We start from the raw sequence: 24,613 nt of genomic DNA, 5'->3' as shown, positions 1-24,613 counted from the left end.
CTACTGATGCTACTGCTGCTGCTGCTGCTACTGCACTGCGGCAGCGGTTCACTGTGGTTCACGGTCACGCTTCCCCCCGGGCTGAGGCTCCTTCCTCCCTGGACTCCTGGTCCTCCTCCTCCGCCGGCGTCACTCCGCTCTCCCCCGGGCAGCAGGGAGCATGGCTGCCATCAAGGCTTTGGAGCAATGGTGTAAAGTGCAGTGTGAGGGTTACCATAACGTTAGCATTACCAACATGACCACTTCTTTCAGGAACGGACTGGCTTTCTGTGCTCTCATTCACAAATACAGACCGGACCTGATGTGAGTAGATACACTGACTGTGTGTATTTAACATATTACATTTCAATTACATTACATTACAATTAATGGTTTGTCCTGCTCTCTGTAATAACAGAAGTAAAGTTAAATGTATACCGTTTTATTATAAAAGTTGAGAAATTGTCGTTTGTGATGGTAGCTTTGGTCTCTTAATAATCACCTTTTTAACCACAGCTGCGTGGTGTCTCACAACTTAATTGCTATTAGCGCTGGGCGATATGGACCAAAACTCATCGATATTTTTTCTCAAAATGGCGACATACAATATAAATCTTGATATATTTAATTCAAATGAAGTCTGATCAGAAAGACAATTCAGGGTTAAATGTGCTAATGCAAAATGACAAAGTGGCACAAAATGTGCCACTTTCAACTTTTTCAACTATAAAGGACAGCACGTGTGAGTGAGTTCTGTAGTGTGGCTTGTTCAGGAAAAGGTCTAGGTTAAGATGCATGTAACTGTGCTTTTGAATTTGAATTACTTTATTAATCCCTGAAGGGAAATTACATTGCACTCTGTTATTTTTAGGGACATGCTTCTCACACACACAGGCTCGAATCACACACTACCAGAACAACTTCCGTATTTTGGTCTGCATTGGGCCACCCTCCGGTTTCCAACCCATGTCTCTACGGACTCCTAAAACACGTATTTTAAAACAAAAAATAAAAAGTTATAAAAATGTGTATTGACATAGGCGATAATGTCATTTTCTTTATCGCCAAAATAGAAAACTTGAGATATATTGATTATCAACATATTGCTTAACCCAGTTGCAATATTTACTCATGGTAATTTATGCTGTTCATTATTTTTAGAATTTTTTTTTTTGTACACTGTGTATTTTCGAATTTCCCTTCAATATTTTCAGTGTGCTAAGTTTATCAAATCATCCTGTATTCAAGCTAGATCTAAAATCAACATTTTTATTCATAAAACAAGTCAAATGTTTAAAAGATATAAATATTATTTAATGAATTGGTGGGGATAAACTCTCTTTTCTACTGTGGAAAATTAATTCTCATAAACTAGGGATCGGCCGATATGGATATTTTTGGGCCGATACCGATTTTTATTTATTTTTTTGAGCCGATGACCGATACGGACTGCCAATTTTCTATAGCCGATACTTCTTTTGCTGCCTCAATTTACATCATAAAATTTACACAATGATGATGACAAATGGTACGAGTCTCAATTTTGGAAAAAAGTAACATTTATTGAAATTAACAAAGGTGAGGTAGAATGACAAGTAAAAAATATTTAACAGATATTAAAAACTGGTGATGTAACAAATATTAAATAATGCAGCAGCCCGCTTCGACCAATGCCTCTACACGTAAAAACCGCAAAAATCAACCGATAATATTGGCCTGCCGATGTATCGGTCTATCACTATCAACTAAACCAGCTGGGTGGTTGTTGGGGTAAAGTTTGAGAATAAATCCTGTCTCTAAGTGTGTATTTCATCTCCTGTTCCTATAGAGACTATGACTCACTCAGGAAGGAGGATGTGTTTGAGAACAACAGACTGGTAAGATGGCGTTATGTTCCACATTTGCTTAGTGAGATACACACACCTAATACACTTTACTTTATTAACTCTCGGTACATGACAGCATGCACACTGGGAATTTATTCATGCCTTCACAAATAGCTTATTTTGTGTCTAATTTCAGCCTTTTTTAAAAAAAATTAAAAAAAAATTAAATTTCCAAACTTGCAATCTTCTGTCCACTTGACCTTGTTTTAGTGAGTTAATAATCTTTGCAGCACAGCAGGGACCGATCCATTATTCAGTCTTCTGCTAACTTGCCTGCCATCTCTGTGGATTACGAGCCCTGCACTGTGCACCGTGTGTGGCTTCCTTGTTGTCTCGGATCATCCTGATGGTGTCAGCAACAAAACTGAGCTCAGAGGAGGGCTTCATTTATTTTGAATGAGGTTAGCTGTCTCCTGTCACCCAACCCTGGTGATGACATCTTACCTGTTAGAAGAATTTGTGGTTGGGCGTTTGATCGGGTGTGCATTTTAAAGGTCCTAATGCACAGAATGCAGCTGATGCAGTAATTTACACCCTTGTATATTTTATGAGCTGCCGATTTTCAGCATAACCAGCTAATGCTGATGTGGGAAACTGGTGGTCCAAGGGCCACATGCAGCCCTGGCTCAAATTTTGTGTGGCCCTTCAAGGAAATGCACATAGTCACCTAAACACACGCGCACACACAAAAAAAAAAAAAATTAGTAAAAATGAAAATTAAATGAGGACACTTCTCAAAATAATGTAAAATGATACAAAAAACAATAACACAAAATACCAACAAAAATACACATAATGACCTAAAGAGAAAAAACACCAATATGACTGAGAAATTACAGAATGACAACAAATTTAAACAAAAAGGACAACAAATTTATACAAAAACGACAACCAACATACCCAAATTGACTAAAAGCACGCACACAATGAATGAAAAAAAAGAAAATGAAAAAACACACTCAAGACAACTACAAAAATGCACAAAATGAAAGAAAATTTCCCAAAATACCGTAAAATGGTACAAGAACACACAATACCAAAAAAAATTCACAAAATGACCTAAAGAAAAACACAATGAGAGGAAATTTACAAAATGACAAATTTACACAAAAAAGACTAAATCACAATACAACCAACATACCCAAATTGAATAGTCACACACACAATTTAAAAAAAAACAAAAAAAACAAATCACAGGAAAATGCACAAAATGACTTGGAAAAACACACAAAATTACAAAAGCACACAAGACAACTACAAAAATGCACAAAATGAGAGGAAGTTTTCCAAAATAACATAAAATGATACAGAAAACACATGGAACGACAACAGTAACACAGCAAAAATACACAAAATGACCAAAAGAAAAACGCAATCAGAGGAAAACAAACCCAAAATGACAACAAATGTGCACAAAAACACTCAAAAATTCCAAAAACGAGAACCAACATACCCAAATTGACTAATAGCACACACACACACACACACACACACAAGATATGCACAAAATGACAACAAAAACACAAGACAACTATGGAAAAACGTACATAATGAGAGCTAATTTCCCAAAACATCCTAAAATTATGCAAAAAAAACCACATGAAATGACAACAATAACACAAAACGCAGGCAAAAAGACACAAAATTAACATGAAGACAAAAACTTTTTTCTTTCCTGTATTTAATGCTCAGATTGATCATTATGATTCTAATAGCTGACATGAATGTTGATAATGTGGCCCTTGGGTCTGATAGTCAATTCTTTGGCCCCTTACCTAATTTTTAACTTCATTACTTTTTATTCCCACATTTTGCATCCTGTTTAAGTCTTCATTAGAAACTTTCTAAGCACGTCCAGACGGGTCATAAACAAGATATCCTGTACCATTCATCCCTTCTTTAGCGTTCTCGTTAGCAGGAAGTGAGCCATTCATTAAACGGCTCTATTTTAGGTGGACCGGATTGTTTTAGAGCTGCCTACTGGTCCTACCTCTCAGACCATCCTGGTTTCTCTTTGACCTGGTTCTTTGTGTGAGAAGTTTGCATGTTCTTCCCTCGCTGACAAAGCACTTTACTTTATCTATAAATTAGTAGCAGATTTTTGTCATTTTCAGGAAATGGTTACAGAAAATATCTCCTTTAATTTCCTGCAGTGGCTGCATCATTCCAGAATGTGGGCATTCCTTTGTGTTGCCATTGTTTAATTAAGAATACATTCTTTATTCCGAAAGATTACATCTTTTTAGGATTTTTAGTGGAAGTCTGAAAGTTTTGACAAAAAGTAACTTTATTTGAAGTGATTCTAATCTTTAATTCAAAAAGACATTAGTTTATGATGGCTCATTATTCCTTTTAATGATAAACACTGTTCCTAAATGTGAGCTAAAGGAGCTGGACTGAGTAGAGATTCCAAGTAGGAGAACTTGAGGGAGACTGGGTGTGGTACAAGGAAGGGTTCACGTTTTAATTTTTTTTTAATACCAAAACAGTTGGAGGCATCAGCAAGGCAGGATATTCAAGTTGGTTTGGCTGTGTAGCCCACCAACTCAATGGCAATTCCAAATTTAGTTTTTTACTTCTTTGATACTTACAGGGACAATATGTATTCATATTTTTTACTTTTATTACATATAACCATGCCACTATGTCCACTGGTAATGCGTTAGACTAAAATATTGACTACTGTTAACATTCATTCAAAGATAATCACAACACTTATTCTAGAAAAACAAACCCATATAAAGTACTACTATTTCTATGTACCGTACTCAAGCCCACATGAGTGTCCATTACCCTTTTTTTTTGGGTAACTGTGTGTAAATGCCTGTACCATTAAGCAGCCAGCCCAGTAGCATATCACTGATTAATCAACATCAGCACAAGTTTCCATCCATCCATCTTCTCCCGCTTAGCCGTTTCCGGGTCGCGGGGGCAGCATCCTCAGTAGGGAGGCCCAGACTTCCCTCCCCCCGGCCACTTCCTCCAGCTCTTCCGGGGGGACCCCGAGACGTTCCCAGGCCAGCCGAGAGACATAGTCTCTCCAGCGTGTCCTGGGTCTTCCCCGGGGCCTCCTTCCGGAGGGACATGCCCTGAACGCCTCACTAGGGAGGCGTTCAGGGCATGTTCCTAATTAGGTGCCCGAGCCACCTCATCTGGCTCTTCTCGATGCGGAGGAGCAGCGACTCTACTTTGAGCCCCTCCCGAATGACTGAGCTTCTCACCCTATCTCTAAGGGAGAGCCCAGCCACCCTACGGAGGAAACTCATTTCGGCCGCTTGTACCCGTGATCTTGTTCTTTCGGTCATGACCCAAAGTTCATGACCATAGGTGAGGGTTAGAACGTAGACCGACCTGTAAATCGAGAGCTTCGCTTTTTGGCTCAGCTCCCTTTTTACAATGACGGACTAGTGCAGACTCCGCATCACTGCAGACGCCACACCAATCCGCCTGTCGATCTCTCGCTCCATCCTTCCCTCACTCGTGAACAAGACCCCGAGGTACTTGAACTCCTCCACCTGGGGCAGAACCTCATCTCCAACCCGGAGAAGGCACTCCACCTTTTTCCGGTCGAGAACCATGGACTCGGATTTGGAGGTGCTGATTCTCATTCCGGCCGCTTCACACTCGGCTGCGAACCGATCCAGTGAGAGTTGAAGGTCACGGTATGTTGGAGCCAACAGGACCACATTATTTGCAAAAAGCAGTGATGCAATACTGAGGCCCCCGAACCGGACCCCCTCAACGCCCTGACTGCGCCTAGAAATTCTGTCCATAAAAGTTATGAACAAAATCGGTGACAAAGGGCAGCCCTGGCGGAGTCCAACCCTCACCGGAAACGATTTCGACTTACTGCCGGCAATGCGGACCAGACTCTGACTCCGGTCATACAGGGAACGAACAGCTCCTATCAGGGGGTTCGATACCCCATACTCCCGGAGGACCCCCCACAGGAATCCCAGAGGGACACGGTCAAATGCCTTTTCCAGGTCCACAAAACACATGTGGACTGGTTGGGCAAATTCCCATGACCCCTCAAGGACCCTGCTGAGGGTGTAGAGCTGGTCCACAGTTCCACGGCCAGGACGAAAACCACATTGCTCCTCCTGAATCCGAGGTTCAACTATCCGGCGGACCCTCCTCTCCAGTACCCCTGAATAGACCTTACCGGGGAGGCTGAGGAGTGTGATCCCTCTATAATTGGAACACACCCTCCGGTCCCCCTTCTTAAAAAGGGGGACCACCACCCCGGTCTGCCAATCCAGAGGCACTGCCCCCGATGCCCACGCGATGTTGCAGAGTCGTGTCAGCCATGACAGCCCCACAACATCCAAGGCCTTGAGGAACTCCGGGCGGATCTCATCCACCCCCGGAGCCCTGCCACCGAGGAGCTTTTTAACCACCTCGGCAACCTCAGCCCCAGAGATAGGAGAGACCACTCTCGGGTCCCTGGGCCCTGCTTCCTGATTGGAAGGCCTGTCGGTGGGGTTGAGGAGGTCTTCGAAGTATTCCCCCCACCGATCCACAACGTCTCGAGTCGAGGGCAGCAGCGCACCATCCGCACCATACATAGTGTTGACGGTGCACTGCTTCCCCCTCCTGAGACGCCGGATAGCGGTCCAGAATCTCTTCGAAGCCGTCCGGAAGTCGTTCTCCATGGCCTCACCAAACTCCTCCCATGTCCGGGCTTTTGCCTCGGCGACCGCCGTGGCTGCACTCCGCTTGGCTCGTCGGTACCTGTTTGCTGCCTCCGGAGTCCCACAGGCCAAAAAGGCCCGTTAGGACTCCTTCTTCAGCTTGACGGCATCCCTCACCCCCGGTGTCCACCAACGGGTTCGGGTAATGCCGCCACGACAGGCACCGACTACCTTGCGGCCAAGGCACCGATCAGCCGCCTCAGCAACAGAGGCACGGAACATGGCTCACTCGGACTCAATGTCCCCCGCCTCCTCCGAGACATGGTTGAAGTTTTCCCGGAGGTGGGAGTTGAAGCTCCTTCTGACGGGAGACTCTGCCAGGTCTAACCGGCATCCTACCCTGCCATCGGAGCCAACTCAACACCAGGTGGTGATCAGTTGACAGCTCCGCCCCTCTCTTTACCCGAGTGTCCAAGACATGCGGCCGCAAGTCCAATGACACGACTACAAAGTCGATCATCGAACTGCGGCCTAGGGTGTCCTGGTGCCAAGTGCACATATGGACACCCTTATGCTTGAACATGGTGTTTGTTATGGACAATCTGTGACGAGCACAGAAGTCCAACAACAAAACACCGCTCGGGTTCCGATCAGGGGGGCTGTTCCTCCCAATCACGCCCCTCCAGGTCTCACTGTCGCTGCCAACGTGAGCGTTGAAGTCCCCCAGCAGAACGAGGGAATCCCCAGAAGGAGCACTCTCCAGTACTCCCTCTAAGGAATCCAAGAAGGGTGGATACTCCGAGCTGCTGTTTGGCCCATAGGCACAAACAACAGTCATAATCCGTCCCCCCACCCGAAGGCGGAGGGAGGCTACCCTCTCGTCTACCGGGGTAAACTCCAACGTACAGGCACTAAGTCAGGGGGCAAGAAGTATAGCCACCCCGGCCCGGCCCCTCTCACCATTGGCGACTCCAGAGTAGAAGAGAGTCCAACCCCTGTCGAGAAGGCTGGTTCCAGAGCCCTTGTTATGTGTCGAGGTGAGACCGACTATATCTAGTCCGAACTTCTCCACCTCGCACACAAGCTCAGGCTCCTTCCCCGCCAGAGAGGTGACATTCCACGTCCCTAACACTAGCTTCTGTAGCCGGGGATCAGATCGCCAAGGCCCCCGCCCTGGACGACTGCCTGATCCACATTGCACCGGCCTCATATGATCCCTCCTGCGGGTGGTGGGCCTACGGCAGCACAAGTTTGCATTTTCTTATTAATCAGTAGGTTTACAGTCCTTATGTTGACAGTGTGTTAGTAACATTCTGCATCAGTCTTAAATCATATTTTGGGTATTATAAGAACTTGTGTTCATGTACGGTAGCAGGGCTCTACACTAACTGGTGCGACCGACTTTCTCAGTCGCACAGGATTTGGTCGCACCCTTTTTTTTTTCTTTTTTTTTTTGAGCGGGGGGTGGGGTGCTGTGTGTACTGGCGTACTGTAGTTTTGCATGAAGTAAAGATTGATAATGACTCGATATGTTTTCAGGTTTCAGTGTCAATATTAAGTTTTTTTGCAACAAGCAGTGGCTGAAATAACAGCTCATTTATTTTATATAATTTTAAAAGACGTAACAATTTTTTTAAATAACAGCAAAGCATAACAATAGTTTACATGTACTATATTCTGTTTTTTATTTTGCAGAAATGCTGTACTTGAGTATAACCAACTTAGCATCTGCATTGCTTCACCCCATGAAATTAAATTCAGAGGGTCCAGCTCTTATAGTGGGGTCTCCTAACCCTCTTCCCCTGGTCAGGGGTCTGCAACCTTTACTCTACAAGGAACCATTTAACCTCATCTCACCTGGATTAAAGTCCTCCTGGAGCTGAAAAAAATACCATCTCAATGAAAACAATGCAGTGAATTAAATTCTATACAATTAAAATTATATAGAATAATGTTTGATTTAATTTGATTTGATTTTTATTGATCATGTAAATGGAAACTTAAACAGTTTAAAATAAATAAAACAGTATCTTGCATCTTCAAATTCTTACTCATCTTGGTTTTCATGAACACTTTTTTTTTAATGTATTTGAAAGGCTACAAAAAGTAACTTGAATTTGATAAAACATGATCATGTGGTCAACACATGCTAATTGCTCATTTCTTGCCACTCATAAAGCATGCATATTTAACAGGCACATTGGTGGTTAAACGGTTAAATTAATCTGTCCCCCCCCCATTGCCAGCTGATTGTGTAGTTAGTGCATCTGCATCAGTTTTTAAACATTGACTAATGATTCAGAGGTATAGAAATAATTCAAAATGTATTATTTTCTTGCTTTAATGTAAGAAATTCTGAAAAGTAAACAAACTCATCACATTTTTCTGCAAGTTGTTGAAGTGTATAGTTTTTTTAATGTTCAAAAATAGCTTTGGATCTGCTGACTGTCATTTTGTCATTAGTGTTGGGGCTGGAGTAGCTGTAACTCTCAGATTTGTCTTTTCAGGCTTTTAAGGTGGCAGAGGAGAAGTTGGGGATCCCTGCTTTATTGGATGCAGAGGACATGGTGGCTTTAAGGATCCCTGACAGGCTGAGCATCCTCACCTACGTCTCTCAGTATTACAACTACTTCAAAGGACGGCCTCCCAGTGAGTCCCAAATATTCTCTGCAACTTCTTAGACAAAACTGACTTGAGCGCGCTCATATGCCAAATCACTTCAGAGCGTATTCTTAGCGTCGGCTGAGGTTTATCTTTTGACGCTAACAGTGTTTTGCTTGTCCTCAGTGGGAGGTGTGAAAAGGCCAGCAGAGGGCTCTAAGGAGGAGCCATCAGAGAAGAAAAACCTCCCAGTGGTTGCCAAAGGCTTTGTGTCTAAAACTGCCATTGAAAACTGTTTACCTTCCTCTGGAGCAGCTCTGAGCTCGTCTAAGTCGGTCAGAGCTGCAGTTCAGGTCAATACACACATTAAACCTCACCAGGGCAGAAGATTTCACCGTGTTTGTCACAGTTTTAGACAGTTTTTTTACATTCTTACTTCAACAGAGTTTGATATTCATTACCAGGCTGAGGCAATAGTGATTAAAATGATTCTTCTGTTTGCTGTCACAGAAGGTGGTCTTGGTGGACAGTGCCAACAAAAGTGGAACTCTGAGCAGTAAATGTGTGGCGTGCATGAATCACGTCCACCTGGTTCAGAGGCATTTCGTGGATGGAAAGCTGTACCACCGAACCTGCTTCAAGTAAGACATTATGGTAACAGTTTATATTAAGTTACAGCTATTCACCATTAATTAGTTGCTTATATGCAATTATTGGCTCTTAATTAGTCATTAAGTACTTATTAATGCTGGTTAATGTATAGGTATACAACTACTAGTGAACCAGTGACGACCAAGATGTCACTTTAGTATGTTGAATATATTCTAAGTCGGTGTTTCTCAAATTGAGGTACGTATACCCCTAGGGGTACGCGTTGGCACTACATGGGGATACTTGAGAGAGAGAGAAATTAACTAAGTGTCATTCTTGGTCCTACACCAGGAGTGAGATGATCGGAAATATTAAAAACTATAGAAAACAATCTATTTAGTAGCTAATAAATCAATGTTTTTCATACTTCGGGGTCAGGATCCCATGTGTGGTCACCTGAAATTCAGAAAATGTAAAGATTTTTTAAATGCTTTAATTCTCTCTTTTTAAAAATAAATAAAACACACAATCAACTGTATTTCTATACTTTCACTTTGTGAAATATTAATCTAGTTCAATTAAAATGCAGTAAAAATAAATAAATATCTGAGCTCAACCATGATCAAAAACTAAAACTTAAGGTTTGCCAGAAATGATTGATACCAAAATGGGGTCATGATCCAAAAAAGGTTGGAAACCACTGCACTAAATACCTTTAACTTCCATTTAGTTACAAAATGAGATTCTTTAAAATGTGTGTTATCACTCGTTCATTCCATTTTTATGCGCAATAGTTGTTTTTAAATAGTTTTCTAAGCAAAATGTAGTAGTCGGACAAAGGGGGTACTTGGATTCAGAAATAAGAGAGAGGGTACTGTGCTTGAGCCAATAAAACTTTGAGAACCATGGCTCTAAAGAACAGTTATTTGGACATTATTAACAATTTTATGTTATGTAAGAATAGACCATATTCATTAAGTGTTATTAAGGGACAATCATTATTCTTGTTACTATCATCTTATAAAGTTCATACTAAGCAAAGCATATTGAGATTCATATACAATAACTTCCTTACATAATACTAATAAGCAATAATTCTGAGATTATTGAGAAAAAAACTTAGTTAATGGCTTACTGGTTATGTAATAAAGCCATGCAGAATAAGGGATGTACTTAATGACTAATTGAGAGCCATTATGCTACTATTTTACATGCTAATAAGAAACTAATTAATGGTGAATAGGTGTACCTTAATATAAAGTGTTACCCACATTATTTTTATTAAATGCAGTTTGATTTTTGGGTTTATTTCATGATCGTTTGTCCTCCTGCCTCAGGTGTGAAGAATGTTCTAGCACACTTCACACAGGAGGCTACAGACCAGGGAAGACTGCAGACACGTTTCTCTGTAAGGCCCACCAGAACAGCAAACTGTCCTCTGTCCAACCAGGGATTAAAAGTGCACCAATCAGCAGTGCCAGTCAAACACACTCTGCTCCAAAGTTCTCTACGGTGCTAACAACGCCACTAAATGTCCCCACAAAGCCAACTGGGCCTCTTTCGCCATCCCAATCCTGGACGGTCTCAGCTCAGAGGACCCAGGCTGCCCGGCAGAGGTTTTTCCACAACACAGTACGAGGTACGGAAGCTTCAGCAGGTGACATGAAACCCACAGAGCTGTCCAGTGTTCCAGGAAGGCCGAGGCTTTCTCTGAGTCCTGATGATGAAAAGAACAGAGCGAGGAACATTATTGGAAAGAAATTAGCAGAAGAAAACTTCAATAACAACAACAACAAACGGCCGTTTATCATCCGATCAGCAGAGAGAAGGTGAGCCATGATTGACTATCTCCGCCAGTTTTCTGCAGTCTTCTTTTCCTGCCTCTGTCATGCTCCATTTAGTCATGCCAGACTGAAGGTGAGGGCTTTTGGCCTTTTGCAGGTTTGGAGATGAGCCAACCTCAGTGGACAGCCTTGGTGGGCGACGGGAGAGGCGCAGCCAAGACGCAGCAGGAAGCGGGACAGGACAGCAGTTCAGCAGCCACACGAACAATGAGGAAACGCCAAGTCTGAAGGCCATCAAAGACAACACGAGGCCAACGACTGCACACACAACCCCTGCAGGCAAGCTACATGCTCCTCATTTCAGTTTGTTTTTTTTCCAACAAATGATTTGACATCAAGCCAACATTAACCACAGTACCATTGTCTCTTAGTCTCCCACAGCCACAATGGCTTTTTGTTATCGCTGCCCTGTTTATTCAGGTAACGCAACTAGCATGTTGTTAGCTGACATTCAGTATTCTATTGCAGAATAATGTAGTCAACTAGATGAGGTTGTGGTAATAGGGAAACCATTTATACTGGTGTGATGAGTAGGATTGACATGATGGAAAAAAAACTTCAGAGAATAAAAGGCAATTACCTTAAGTTAGTATTCAAATTAAGTCCTTTAAAACTTGTTGATGAAATTGTTTATTTTAAAAAATACAGATTTTTTTTTTTTGATTTAAGAAAATATTTAATGGCAACATTTTTGAGCTGCTGTGCTTAAAGAAATGAGATAATACTTGTTACTATATGTTAAAATAAACATACGTTCAAACGACTCGTCACGGGCGATTTAAGCAACTATAGCGGCTGAAGTAGAGTTTGGTGTGAACGCGACTTCAGCACTAGAGGCTCGACTGAGCACAATCTATCATTCTAAGAGTGGGACACATTAAACAACCAAATCCAATAAAGAAAACACATCATTAACAACAAACAATATGCTGGAGCATGTGTACTCGTGATGCCCCCTTAATATATAGAATGCATTCCTACAACTAGCCTTAGCAGAAAATCTCAAAACTATCAGATATGTATAGCTCTAGGATAATCCAAGTCAATTCTTTACTTTAACCCTGGATTTCCCCTGGATCCGTAACTGCTCTGTATCTGCTGTAAAACAGTATCAGTTGGGCTCGATCCGAGCACTTTTAAAATCGTATGTCACACATAAATTATATTGCATTTATCCATGGTTAAATCACACATATATATATATATATATATATATATATATATATATATATATATATATATATATATATACATGATTCTCATTCCGGCCGCTTCACACTCGGCTGCGAAACCGATCCAGTGAGAGTTGAAGGTCACGGTATGTTGGAGCCAACAGGACCACATTATCTGCAAAAAGCAGTGATGCAATACTGAGGCCCCCGAACCGGACCCCCTCAATGCCCTGACTGCGCCTAGAAATTCTGTCCATAAAAGTTATGAATAGAATCGGTGACAAAGGGCAGCCCTGGCGGAGTCCAACCCTCACCGGAAACGATTTCGATCTCATCCACCCCCGGAGCCCTGCCACCGAGGAGCTTTTTAACCACCTCGGCAACCTTAGCCCCAGAGATAGGAGAGCCCACTCTCGGGTCCCTGGGCCCTGCTTCCTGATTGGAAGGCGTGTCGGTGGGATTGAGGAGGTCTTCGAAGTATTCCACCCACCGATCCACAACGTCTCGAGTCGAGGTCAGCAGCGCACCATCCGCACCATACATAGTGTTGACGGTGCACTGCTTCCCCCTCCTGAGACGCCGGATAGTGGTCCAGAATCTCTTCGAAGCCGTCCGGAAGTCGTTCTCCATGGCCTCACCAAACTCCTCCCATGTCCGGGCTTTTGCCTCGGCGACCGTCGTTGCTGCACTCCGCTTGGCCCGTCGGTACCTGTCTGCTGCCTCCGGAGTCCCACAGGCCAAAAAGGCCCGGTAGGACTCCTTCTTCAGCTTGACGGCATCCCTCACCCCCGGTGTCCACCAACGGGTTCGGGTATTGCCGCCACGACAGACACCGACTACCTTGCGGCCACAGCACCGATCAGCCGCCTCAGCAACAGAGGCACGGAACATGGCCCACTCGGACTCAATGTCCCCCGCCTCCTCCGAGACATGGTTGAAGTTTTCCCGGAGGTGGGAGTTGAAGCTCCTTCTGACGGGAGACTCTGCCAGGCGTTCCCAGCAGACCCTCACTATACGTTTGGGTCTGCCAGGTCTAACCGGCATCCTCCCCTACCATCGGAGCCAACTCACCACCAGGTGGTGATCAGTTGACAGCTCCGCCCCTCTCTTTACCCGAGTGTCCAAGACATGCGGCCGCAAGTCCGATGACACGACTACGAAGTCGATCATCGAACTGCGGCCTAGGGTGTCCTGGTGCCAAGTGCACACATGGACACCCTTATGCTTGAACATGGTGTTTGTTATGGACAATCTGTGACGAGCACAGAAGTCCAACAACAAAACACCGCTCGGGTTCCGATCGGGGGGCCGTTCCTCCCAATCACGCCCCTCCAGGTCTCACTGTCGCTGCCAACGTGAGCGTTGAAGTCCCCCAGCAGAACGAGGGAATTCCCAGAAGGAGAACTCTCCAGTACTCCCTCTAAGGAATCCAAGGAGGGTGGATACTCCGAGCTGCTGTTTGGCCCATAGGCACAAACAACAGTCATAATCCGTCCCCTCACCCGAAGGCGGAGGGAGGCTACTCTCTCGTCTACCGGGGTAAACTCCAACGTACAGGCATTAAGTCGGGGGGCAAGAAGTATAGCCACCCCGGCCCGGCGCCTCTCACCATTGGCGACTCCAGAGTAGAAGAGAGTCCAACCCCTGTCGAGAAGGCTGGTTCCAGAGCCCTTATGTGTCGAGGTGAGACCGACTATATCTAGTCTGAACTTCTCCACCTCGCACACAAGCTCAGGCTCCTTCCCCGCCAGAGAGGTGACATTCCACGTCCCTAACACTAGCTTCTGTAGCCGGGGATCAGATCGCCAAGGCCCCCGCCCTGGACGACTGCCCGATCCACATTGCACCGGCCTCATATGATCCCTCCTGCGGGTGGTGGGCCTACGGGAGGGCGGGTCCACGTCGTCCTTTCGGGCTCTGCCCGGCCGGGGCCCGTGGGCAAAGCCCCGGCCACCAGGCGCTCGCACTCGAGCCCCAACCCCGGGCCTGGCTCCAAGGTGGGGCCCCGGTAGCGCCAATCCGGGCGACGTGAACTGCCTTTGTTGTTTAATGTACATATATGGCTATTGAACCGCTCTTAGTCGGACCCGTCACCTGGGACCTGTTTGCCTTGGGAGACCCTACCAGGGACATTAAGCCCCCAATGACATAGCTCCCAGGATCATTCGGGTACTCAAACCCCTCCACCACGTTAAGGTGGCGGTTCATGGAGGAGATATAGAGATATAGATAGCGTGATTACACGTGAATTAGTGGGATCTTCTGAGTCCTTGCTGCAACAGATGCGCAGCCAAACCACAGGCGGTGAGGATTGCTGGACAGCAGATTGCGCTGTGGAGCTGTTTCTGAGCAGATACGAATCCAGTAGAAATCCAGGGTGAAGATGTATGTTAGCTCTCTTTTTTTACTGTATGTGTGTGACATGTTAAATCTACTTGACTTATGACTCCAATTCATTAAGATCTCGTTTTTAACTTTCAGAATGTAAGGAAATCTATTTCTAGAGAGTGAAGCCAGATACTTCGTCACACCTTTAATGATCTTATGAAATCAAATGCACTAATGATCAGTTTTGCAAACAACAAACATATTTATAGATTTTTCTAATTGTGTTAATAGCTAGAGTTAATTAGTTTACAATTATGTTTATTTAACGTCTACATTTAGATTAGATAAAATTCAAATGTTTACTTTCTTTTAGACCTCAGATGTTGCATTGAAACGGTATCGCTTGTTGTTAGAAAGCTGCACATTTAAATAAATGCTTCACAGGCTGTACAAATGTGTGGAAGATAACATTTAATTTGATCATGAGAGGAGTTTCTCTGACAGTGTTGATCATTAGAAGAGACTTAAATTTAGCTGCTAAAGGTAAATATACATTGTTTAGTGAGTTCAGTTGTGTGTTATAACTCATGAAACAGTTGCCAGCAGTTGATTTGAAATAATAAGAAAATCATCTCTATTCTTTACAGAACTGAACTACAAGTTGCAAACGAATCCTCTGAAAACTGAGAAAAGACACATGTACGTACACTTTTATTGTTTATTTGTATCTCAGTCTGCTCCAACTGAAGTGGAGATCTATCCATCTATCCATCATCTCTGACTCCTGAGCTCATTCACTCTTCAGAATGCTGAAGCGTCACACTCCGTCCATGTCTGTCCTTGTCGGCTGGCTGCTCGCTCCGTCCACCGAGTCCCAGGCCTGAACCTTTCCTGCTCTTAACACTAGTTTCTCTCATTTCTAATCCCTGCTGATGTTTTCCTACCATCTAACTTGGGGAGTTTAAGGTGAGCCTTGATTCTCCCCCCAGTGTCCCTATCCTGGGGTCCACATCTTTTAAACCTTCATTTTAATATTTCACACAGAGATGCTGAAGCCTTTAGTGAGCAACACTCTCCTGGATCCATGTGCACACCTCTTCCTCCGGTCTCCATTAGTACAAGATCTTCTCCATCATCTGAGGTAGCTTTAGACAGCTTTACTCCATTTGATCCAGCACGCGCTCTAAAAATCAACACCCAGAAGGTCCAGCCTGGCTCGGCAAGCTCTGGTACGTCACATTTGTGCAGTCTGGTATTAGGAATAAACTGTATTCTATTGATGATACACTGTCATTTTTGTATGCTTTGGTTTCAAGCTCTAGTTTGGCAACCAACAGTTAGAACTCATACATTTCAAAAGAAGCAAAATATTTGTAAATTCATATTATCTTGTATCAAGCAAAAGTTCTGTCAATAGTGTAAGATTTTTTTTTATTTGATCATAATCGTTAAAACAAGCATGCATTTTTTATCTCCTGGAGACTCGCAAATGATAGATTTTAAGAGTTTTCTTCTCGTTTTAAACCCAAGTTTTAAGGATGAATGGGTGATAAATCACATTTGTCACATTATGTTTAGGTACATTGACAAAATTTGTTCTCTACTTTTAACCCATACCTAAGCAGCAGTGGGCAGTCTTTGCAGTGTAGCACTTGGGGTTAATGGGCTTTTTCATCATCCCATAGTGATAGCCCACTAGATTCAAACTGGCAAACCTTTTGTTACACGCCCATGATTAAGTTAATTTTTAAGAGAAATTATACTTAATATTGAATTCATTATGAGCATGGAAGTAGTTAAAATAAGACACAATTACTTCACACAGAATAATTTTGTCTTGAATCAAGACTCAGAGAGCTCTCGTTTAATATTATTTGCATTTTCCAATACAATTGCTGGAGTCGAGATGAAAAATAACTTTTCCACATTTTGAGAAACTTTCGACATGAAGAGTATCACATCAAAAAAAAAAGACTAACAAAAAATATTAGTGCAGCTATTTATAAACAATCTTAAATTGTTATTCATGGCATTCTTTAATTTTACATTTAAATTAAGAAAAATATTGTTGTTGCTCCACTGGGTGTTATTGTAATGTTTTATATCCTGTTTCTGGTTTGTTCTAGTTTATCTAATCTACAAACAGTTGGCAGCAATTTCTTAAAATGATGTTTTTTTTTTTTTTTTAAAGCCAAAACATGCTTGATAAGATTAATTTTCTTTTTGGACTAAGAATTAGACTTATTTTCTTGATACAAGGCTTTTTTACATTCTTGAAATGTATTTTTTTGCAGTGTGGTCATAAGCCTGTGTGTGTGGACTCTGGATGTTTGGATGAATTAAAGCAGATAAGGTTTTGCTGCATGAGCTTCAAATCTGTTTATAAAATCTTCTCCTTAGTTTCAGGTAATAAACACGGGACCCGCTCAACTATGAAATCCCCACCCAGACAACCAACAGAGGAATCCGCTACGACACCAGCATCTTCCATCAACCACCCAAACCGATCCGGTTGGTTCCTGTCTTTACACTGTAGCCAGCTGTAATCCTATTGGTTTTGATGGGACCAGTCGTTTAAAAAAAAACTGAATCAGTGAAAGTCATATGTGACAGTGCTTTTCTGAAAAGCTGCCATGAAAGAACCATCTAATCCAATTTCATCTACCTCTTAGCTGCTAAAAAAGGAAAGTATTTGTCACCCATCGACGCCTCCAGGACTGAAATGAGGTCACCCTCTGTAAGTTGCCTTCATTAAGTCTCTTAAGAGATTAATTAAGAGCTTTAGAAAAAAATGTGCTTTCATCAAATTCCCACAAAATAATAAAAATTGGATGAACTTTTTTCCATTTAATTGAACTTGACTTGAGTGGAACTCTTGGTTTTAGGTGAAGCTTCTTCACATCCCGATGGAACAGATTGAAAAAGAACTCAATGGTTTCAGTACAAGCTTGGCTCTTTTGGAAAAAGAGGGCGTGGTTCTGGAAAAGAGGCTCCGCGCCTGTGAGGAAGGTACACTGACACTTTGCAGTTTAATGTTGTTCTTTATATATTTTAACAATAATTAAATGTTCTAATTAAACAGGCTATTTGGCTCCTACGTTATGGTTAATCTTCAAATCAAAAGTGATTTTCTGTGTTTGTATGAACTGCTGTTTATGTTGCATCATGTTTTTTTTTTCCACTCCTTCCCCATCAGCTGACTGTGTGCGCGCTAAGGAAGCACCTTGTATTTCTGACTCCTGCAGTCCACAGGGATGTTTTCTCTTCTTAGAGCAGGTTGAAATAGTGAGCCTGATTGCTTCACCCAAGGTTGACTTAACATGACTCTGCTATCCTTTATATACAACGGTTGATTGCCCCAAAATGTCTTTCCTTCATGCCACCGGGAAAGTGCTTTGCTTGGCCCAAATTTTAAATCAATACACATCAGTTGGAGCATTACCTTCTTAATAAGGATTTGTAAGCACTGAATAGAAAATGTCGTATTAAGTCCGTTGAAGGTAGAATCAGCTGTTCACAATGAACTGGTGTGGTTTAACATGATAGCATTAAATTCAGAATGAGTGTGTGCTCGACTCAAGAAAACAAAATATTGCATTTCTGTCTCCCTAATTTTGAAATGTAAAAATCAGAAACTCCATCGAAAGAATTGAAAGTATAATTTAGAATAATTGATGTATACAATACAGTTATTAATCCTTATTTAATATCACACTAACTAGGCCTTAAAGCTGCTATCTGGAGTTTCTGAGAAATATCTCGATGTCCCTCCCTAAACTGCTCCACTTCCTCCCCCTGCCTCTCCCAATCTACCAGAAGCCACGCCTCTACTTTTCTGAACATAACAGGGTCGCATCGGGTCACATTGATACATTCATTTAGGTCTATGGGTCAGGTAAGAGTCAAAATCATATTTACCTGTTTGCTGTACTAACATGAGGTTTAACAGAACAACTCTTTAGATGATATTACAATGGACAATTAACACAAATGTAATTTAGTGTTTTTAGGAGTAGTTTTCATCCAAAACACATTTTTGCCTAAAATTATCACAATCACCGTCTAGATCTTATAAGTGTGAATCTATTGAGTTAAAAATAACGCCAAAACCTCACAAGCATGTTGGCCATACCAGATCATTACCCGATCTCATTAGATCTCAGAAGCTAAACAGGTCTGGGCCTGGTTAGTAGGTGGATGGGAGACCACTGAGAATTCCAGGTGCCGCAGTGGGTTACAGTCGCTCCAGTGGTATCTGTCAATGTGTCCTTGGGCAAGGCACTTCACCCACATTGCCTAGTGTGAATGTAGTGTGTGTGTGTGTGAGTGAGTGTTGGTGATGGTCAGAGGGGCCGATGATGCACTATGGCAGCCTCGCTTCCGTCAGTGCGCCCCAGGGCAGTTGTGGCTACAATAGTAGCTTACACCCCCTAAGTGTGCAGTGACAGAATAATGCCTTAATTCTGTAACGTGACTTTGAGTGTCTATGATAAAGCGCTATATAAAATCCAGTGCATTATTATTATTACTCGTGTATTCACAAACTCTGAAGTGTGTTTGTGACGGTTTGACATGGTTTTAACTACATATAAATATGTGAACTTCTCTGCATGAGTAAATCTCCTTCAGAATAAAAGCCCAGTTTTTGAAGTTGATGCCACAGCAGGGATGACTAACAACAAGTAGTTTGTTGGAACATCCTGTTTTGTGGCACGCAACAGTCGCTTTGTTTAATGCAATCACTTAAAATACAGATTAGAATGAATCAGCAGTCTGGGCTTCAGTTTCACACTGTGGGCTGCAGCTTCAGTAAAGGTGTTGACATATAGTCTCAATGATTCACCTCTTCCACCGTCAATGCACCCACCAACTCCACAAGCCTCACCACCCTCGTCTCACACGTAAGCCTCATTTGCACAGTTATAACGCAGTAGATTTAAATCCCATGTCTTAAATTTAATTTGAATTCATTCCATATACTTAATATTTTAGTATCATAAAACTGATCAAATGCATTTAGACTTAAAGCTGCTACTTATGTTTAATTCCTGGTCCTGGAGGTCAAATTTAAAGATCTGAGCCAATGATGAAAACCCCCCAAAAAATGAGGGTCAGATGTAATTAACTCAATCCCATTAGTTCTTTATTATATATGTTTTCAGAGGGAGATGGAGACATATTGATGGACCCACTGATGGTTGACTGGTTTAACCTCATTCGAAAAAAGCAGATGTACATCCGGAGGGAATCGGAGCTTGTTTACTTGTGAGTTTTTTTGTTGTTTTTTTGTGCAGATCTACAATTTCAGTTGCAGTCATTTAGCATTAGTTATTTACTTATTTAGAACAGTGGTTCTCAGACTTTTTTGGCTCAAGTACCCCCTTTCTCTAACTTTTGAATCCAACTACCTCCTTTGTCCTACTACCATATTTTCCGTCAGAATTTTGTGAAACAATGGAATTTAACGTAAAAAAGATAAGAATAGAGCATAATTATTGAATGAATGAGTAACACACATTTTAAAGAAACTCATTTTGTAAATAAGTGGAAAGAAACAGTATTTAGTGCCTCCTGAATAGCTTTATTTCTATAGTTTTGATCATTTCTGGTCATCTTCTGCCTGGTGTGTGACCAAGAATGAGTTTTGTATTTTCAGTTCATGTGTTAATCAAGATCATTTCTATCATCATTTTGGGGTTTTTTTGTGTGTCATTATGTGTAATTTGTTGTTGTTTGTCTGTGTTTTTTCATTTGTTATTCAGTATATTTTTCTCTTATTTTGTGTTTTGATTTAAATTATCTCTTAGCATGTGTTTTTGGTGTTGTTTCTGTTATTTGTTTATTTTGTAGTGATCTTATGTATTTTTCTCTCATTTAGTGTCTTTGTTGTCATTTTGTGTGTTGCCAGTATTTTTCTCTTAGTGCATGTGTTTTTGGTGTCATTTTGTTTATTTTTATTACCGTTTTTTTTTTATTATTCATTATTATGTTATCTTATTTTGTGTGTTTTCTTTGTAGTTTTGTGTGTTGCTGGTAATATTTAGTATGATTATCATTTTTAACTAAAAATAAGTTATAAACCCATATTTTAATGCTTGTATTTGTTAATTTTCCTCTCTCTCTCTCTCTTTCTCTCTCTCTCTCTCTCGTACCCCCTGTAGTGCGGTCATGTACCCCTATTTGAGAAACACTGCTTTATAACATAAGTTTGTCATGTTTGTAGTTTAAATACACACACACCACTTCATTTGAATGACATTTAACACAAATAAATGATCAAACTTCTATATAAATCAATATTCTCAGGTATTGTCACACTGTAAATATAAGAGAAAAAAAAGTAAAGGAGTAAATGTGAGTAAATTATTTCTCTGTTGTTCCCCTGTCAGAGTGAGGACACAGGAGCTGGAGCAGCAGCAGTCAAGTGTGGAGTGGAGGCTCCGAACGCTGCTGGAGAAACCAGGTTTGAGGATCGCACACACTTAAGTCACAGCATCAAACATCAACTTTTCTCTTCATTTCTTTGGTGTCGCAGATCATTTAAAGTCTGTAGAAGAGCAGCAGCAGGAGAAGAAGCTGATGCAGAGGCTGATGCAGATCGTTGATGGAAGGAATGCAATTGTTCAGGGTTTGGATGAGGATCGGCTGAGGTAATACAGAGAAGTTTTACAAGTAATTTTGCCCGAGTGATGAAATTATTTCACAACGGTGCAGATAAAGCTCTTATGAATTAAAAGAAATGAGTTTTTTTCCACATTTTTAGGGAAGTGGAAGAGGATCATCAGTTGAATACAATGATGGAGAACCTTGGTGAGTTTTTAACAGTCTTTAAAGATTTGCATCAGCAAGTTAATGTTGACCTTAAATGGTATTTCTTCTTTTGATTCTTTTTTTTTTTATGAATTAGGACTGAAGAAAAGCAAAAATAAAAGGAAATCTTCCATCTCTAAATTGTTCAGGCGGAAAAGTAAAAGACGTGTTGAATGAAGGATGGCAACATATCAAACTGATTAAAATAATTGTCAAGTTTCACAGTTTATCAGGGGAAAAAAAGTGAAAAAAGATTAAACCAAATAAATGTAAATTTATTGTTTCACAAAGATTTGATTTAAATAACGATTTGATTTCGCTTTTTAAAGGATTTAAGATATATATGTATATATATTTTGCAATATGAATCTGTTTCATGCTTTTATATTTCACTACATGGTGCTGAATTGAGACGCTAATGAAGAGGAAGTCAAACATGCAAACACACAATGTCATAAACTCAATCATGTTTTATTTTCTGGACTGTTTTTAAAAGGTTGGAGTGCAAACTTACATTTGTTCTTAACCCCTTTGTTCACGTCATTATTTAGTGCTGGAAAAAGAAAGTAGTTTGATTTAGTTGTGAGGTGAGAACACTTCTGATTGCTGTTTGACTTTGCCTGTTCTGGTTCAAAGATTATGAGAACGATGTTGGGTTAATCTTCAGCATAATTTAAAAAACGTACTCCTGATGTTTAATTTGCAGAAATATATGGTGAGATTGTTTTGTGTAATTCAATGTTTTGTTTTTAATTCAAAAGGAGTTCTTTTCAGTATTTATGAATGAGTTTTAGCTGATGAGAAGCCTGGATGCTAATGAGTGGCCTGTGGGTTGTTTGGATGGCTGTGCAGCGTGAGTCGTGTACTGTAGGTGGCAGCCTGGGTATGCTCTATCACACGGCTACAACTTGGAAATCCAATTTGCTGTATTACAGACACTTAATTTCTTTGCTAATTTTATAAATGCTGCAAAAAAAAAATGAAAATGTTGAGCTGTGCTGATGCAATAATGTTATGTGGAAGAGGATTAGGTGGAGCAGCAGCTTACGGCAGGCAGAGGCTTATAAACTATATGTTGTATTCAGTGCTTTATCTGCAAACCTGCTTTAATTAAACATTACTCTTTGCTATTATCTGCATCAGAGTGGCTCTGTACCTGAGCTATTAAAATGTGGAGCCACTCGTCTGTGAAAATGGTGTTTCCCCGTGTTTGTGTGGACGTGTTGTAAAGTGCTGCCGGATGCTTCAGACTTGTTCAGTATTTATAGGGTTTTTAAAAAGTTGTTTAATAAATCCTTTGAAGATTAAAGTGTGTGCAGTTGAATTATTTACTTCATAAAAAGCCTCCTTTGGCACACGTCTTTTCATTTTAAACAGATCCCTCAACTTTTTTTTTTTTTTTATCACTTGTGTCTTCACTGGCTGTTGATTTCACAAACATGCACATCATTCTCAGTTACTCATGTGCACTAAAGCTGTGGCCAAATCCCAGAGGGGCATCAATGTACGCTCCCTAAAAGCTCTTTTTAAAGACGGCATCAAGATCATACACGGGCATCAATGCATCACCGCTACTTAAAAACTCCACATCCTTCATCCTGAGACGCATGAAATTGTGATCATGAACTTGGAACACTATTTAGACGAGTAGAGTTGGGTGAAGCTATTGGTACAAAATGCCATGCTTGATGTGGTTGACAGTCGAGACTGAATGTGTGATATTAGAGTTAATTAAAGCTTTGCGCCCCATCTACTGCAAATGCTCGCACTTCTGCAATTAAGAATCAAAGGCGAGGGCTTAGTGTCAGGGGGGTGTCTAATACATGGTTTTAACAGGAATGGGACCTGATTTGCCAGGCTCCTAGCGACAAGCATTAACAACAGCCTCAAATTAGAGGGACATTAATATTCATAAGTAAAACAATTCATCCTGTGAATGTGATGAAATGGGATCCTCTGAGGTGAGCTCTTGTGTCCAGGCTGCCATCGTTCATTAAAATATGCCATTACCCATGAAGTGCTTAATCTTTATGAAAGGCTGCTAAAATCAGTTTGAGCGGCTCTGACAGAAAGGTGGAAAACTGTAGCGCTGCTCGGCACCTTACATTATGTTAATTCTTTACACTGGTGTCAAACAACAGACATTTGCATGTTGTCTCATTAGTTAAACTGTACGTTTTCTCAATTAAAGTGTATCATCTTTGTTTACGTGCACTGATGTTAGCCTGTTGTTCTACTAACACGCCATGAGTGCTTTGTATTGTTTCTGTTGTACTATGCCTTTTGCAACACAATGTAAAATCCCTGTGTCTACGTGTGTGTGTGTGTGTGTTCTTATTTCAGCCCCTGCCAGAGTCTCTGCCACTAGCCTGTAATTATGATCCTCGAGGTAATTTTATCAGGCTCATTAGCTCTGATGAGTAAACGAGAAGCGCGCCTCTAATTTATTGGCCATCCAAGCTGGAGACTTAATTCTCATCAGAGAAATCATAATATTTGTACAGAGAGAGGGAGCGAGATGCATAGTTTACATGTAATCAGTTACAAGGCTCTGAAAACCAACACCAAATCAGCAATTACACTCAACAGGTTAATTGTACACATGCACACATTACTTATATGGATGCTTTTGTGATGAGCACCATGAATGGTACAATATTGTCTGTTTTTCAAGCGTGATTTTTTTTTTTTCCCAAAGTTCCTTTGTTTGCCTTCTTCTTCTTAGTCTCATGAGTTTATCGTCTTGCACAAAATTAGATTTTCCCACC

General features: G+C 41.5%; 1 protein-coding gene across 3 annotated transcripts; it reads left to right on the top strand.

The window, feature by feature from the left end:
- On the top strand, positions 1-23,077 carry micall2a (mical-like 2a). 3 transcript variants are annotated; one of them, XR_003674641.1, is made up of 17 exons: positions 1-303; positions 1,808-1,856; positions 9,007-9,148; positions 9,287-9,453; positions 9,611-9,741; positions 11,029-11,520; positions 11,633-11,814; positions 15,683-15,734; positions 16,080-16,264; positions 17,436-17,546; positions 17,708-17,772; positions 17,921-18,044; positions 20,198-20,300; positions 21,425-21,498; positions 21,571-21,707; positions 21,799-21,845; positions 21,943-22,030. XR_003674641.1 is itself a non-coding variant. In XM_028455248.1 (17 exons), exons 1-17 carry the CDS (start codon positions 161-163, stop codon positions 22,020-22,022), a joined length of 2,262 nt encoding a protein of 753 aa, XP_028311049.1. In that variant the 5' UTR covers positions 1-160; the 3' UTR covers positions 22,023-23,077. The 3 variants fall into 3 exon arrangements, 2 of the variants coding, with proteins under 2 accessions (XP_028311049.1, XP_028311050.1); XM_028455248.1 differs by having other exon boundaries at positions 21,571-21,685; positions 21,943-23,077; XM_028455249.1 differs by lacking the exons at positions 17,708-17,772; positions 17,921-18,044 and having other exon boundaries at positions 21,571-21,685; positions 21,943-23,077.
- The last annotated feature ends 1,536 nt before the right edge of the window (positions 23,078-24,613 follow it).

Source organism: Gouania willdenowi, chromosome 8, assembly GCF_900634775.1.
Source record: "Gouania willdenowi chromosome 8, fGouWil2.1, whole genome shotgun sequence".
NCBI lineage: Eukaryota > Metazoa > Chordata > Actinopteri > Blenniiformes > Gobiesocidae > Gouania > Gouania willdenowi.
This window is presented reverse-complemented; position numbering and strand designations above follow the sequence as displayed.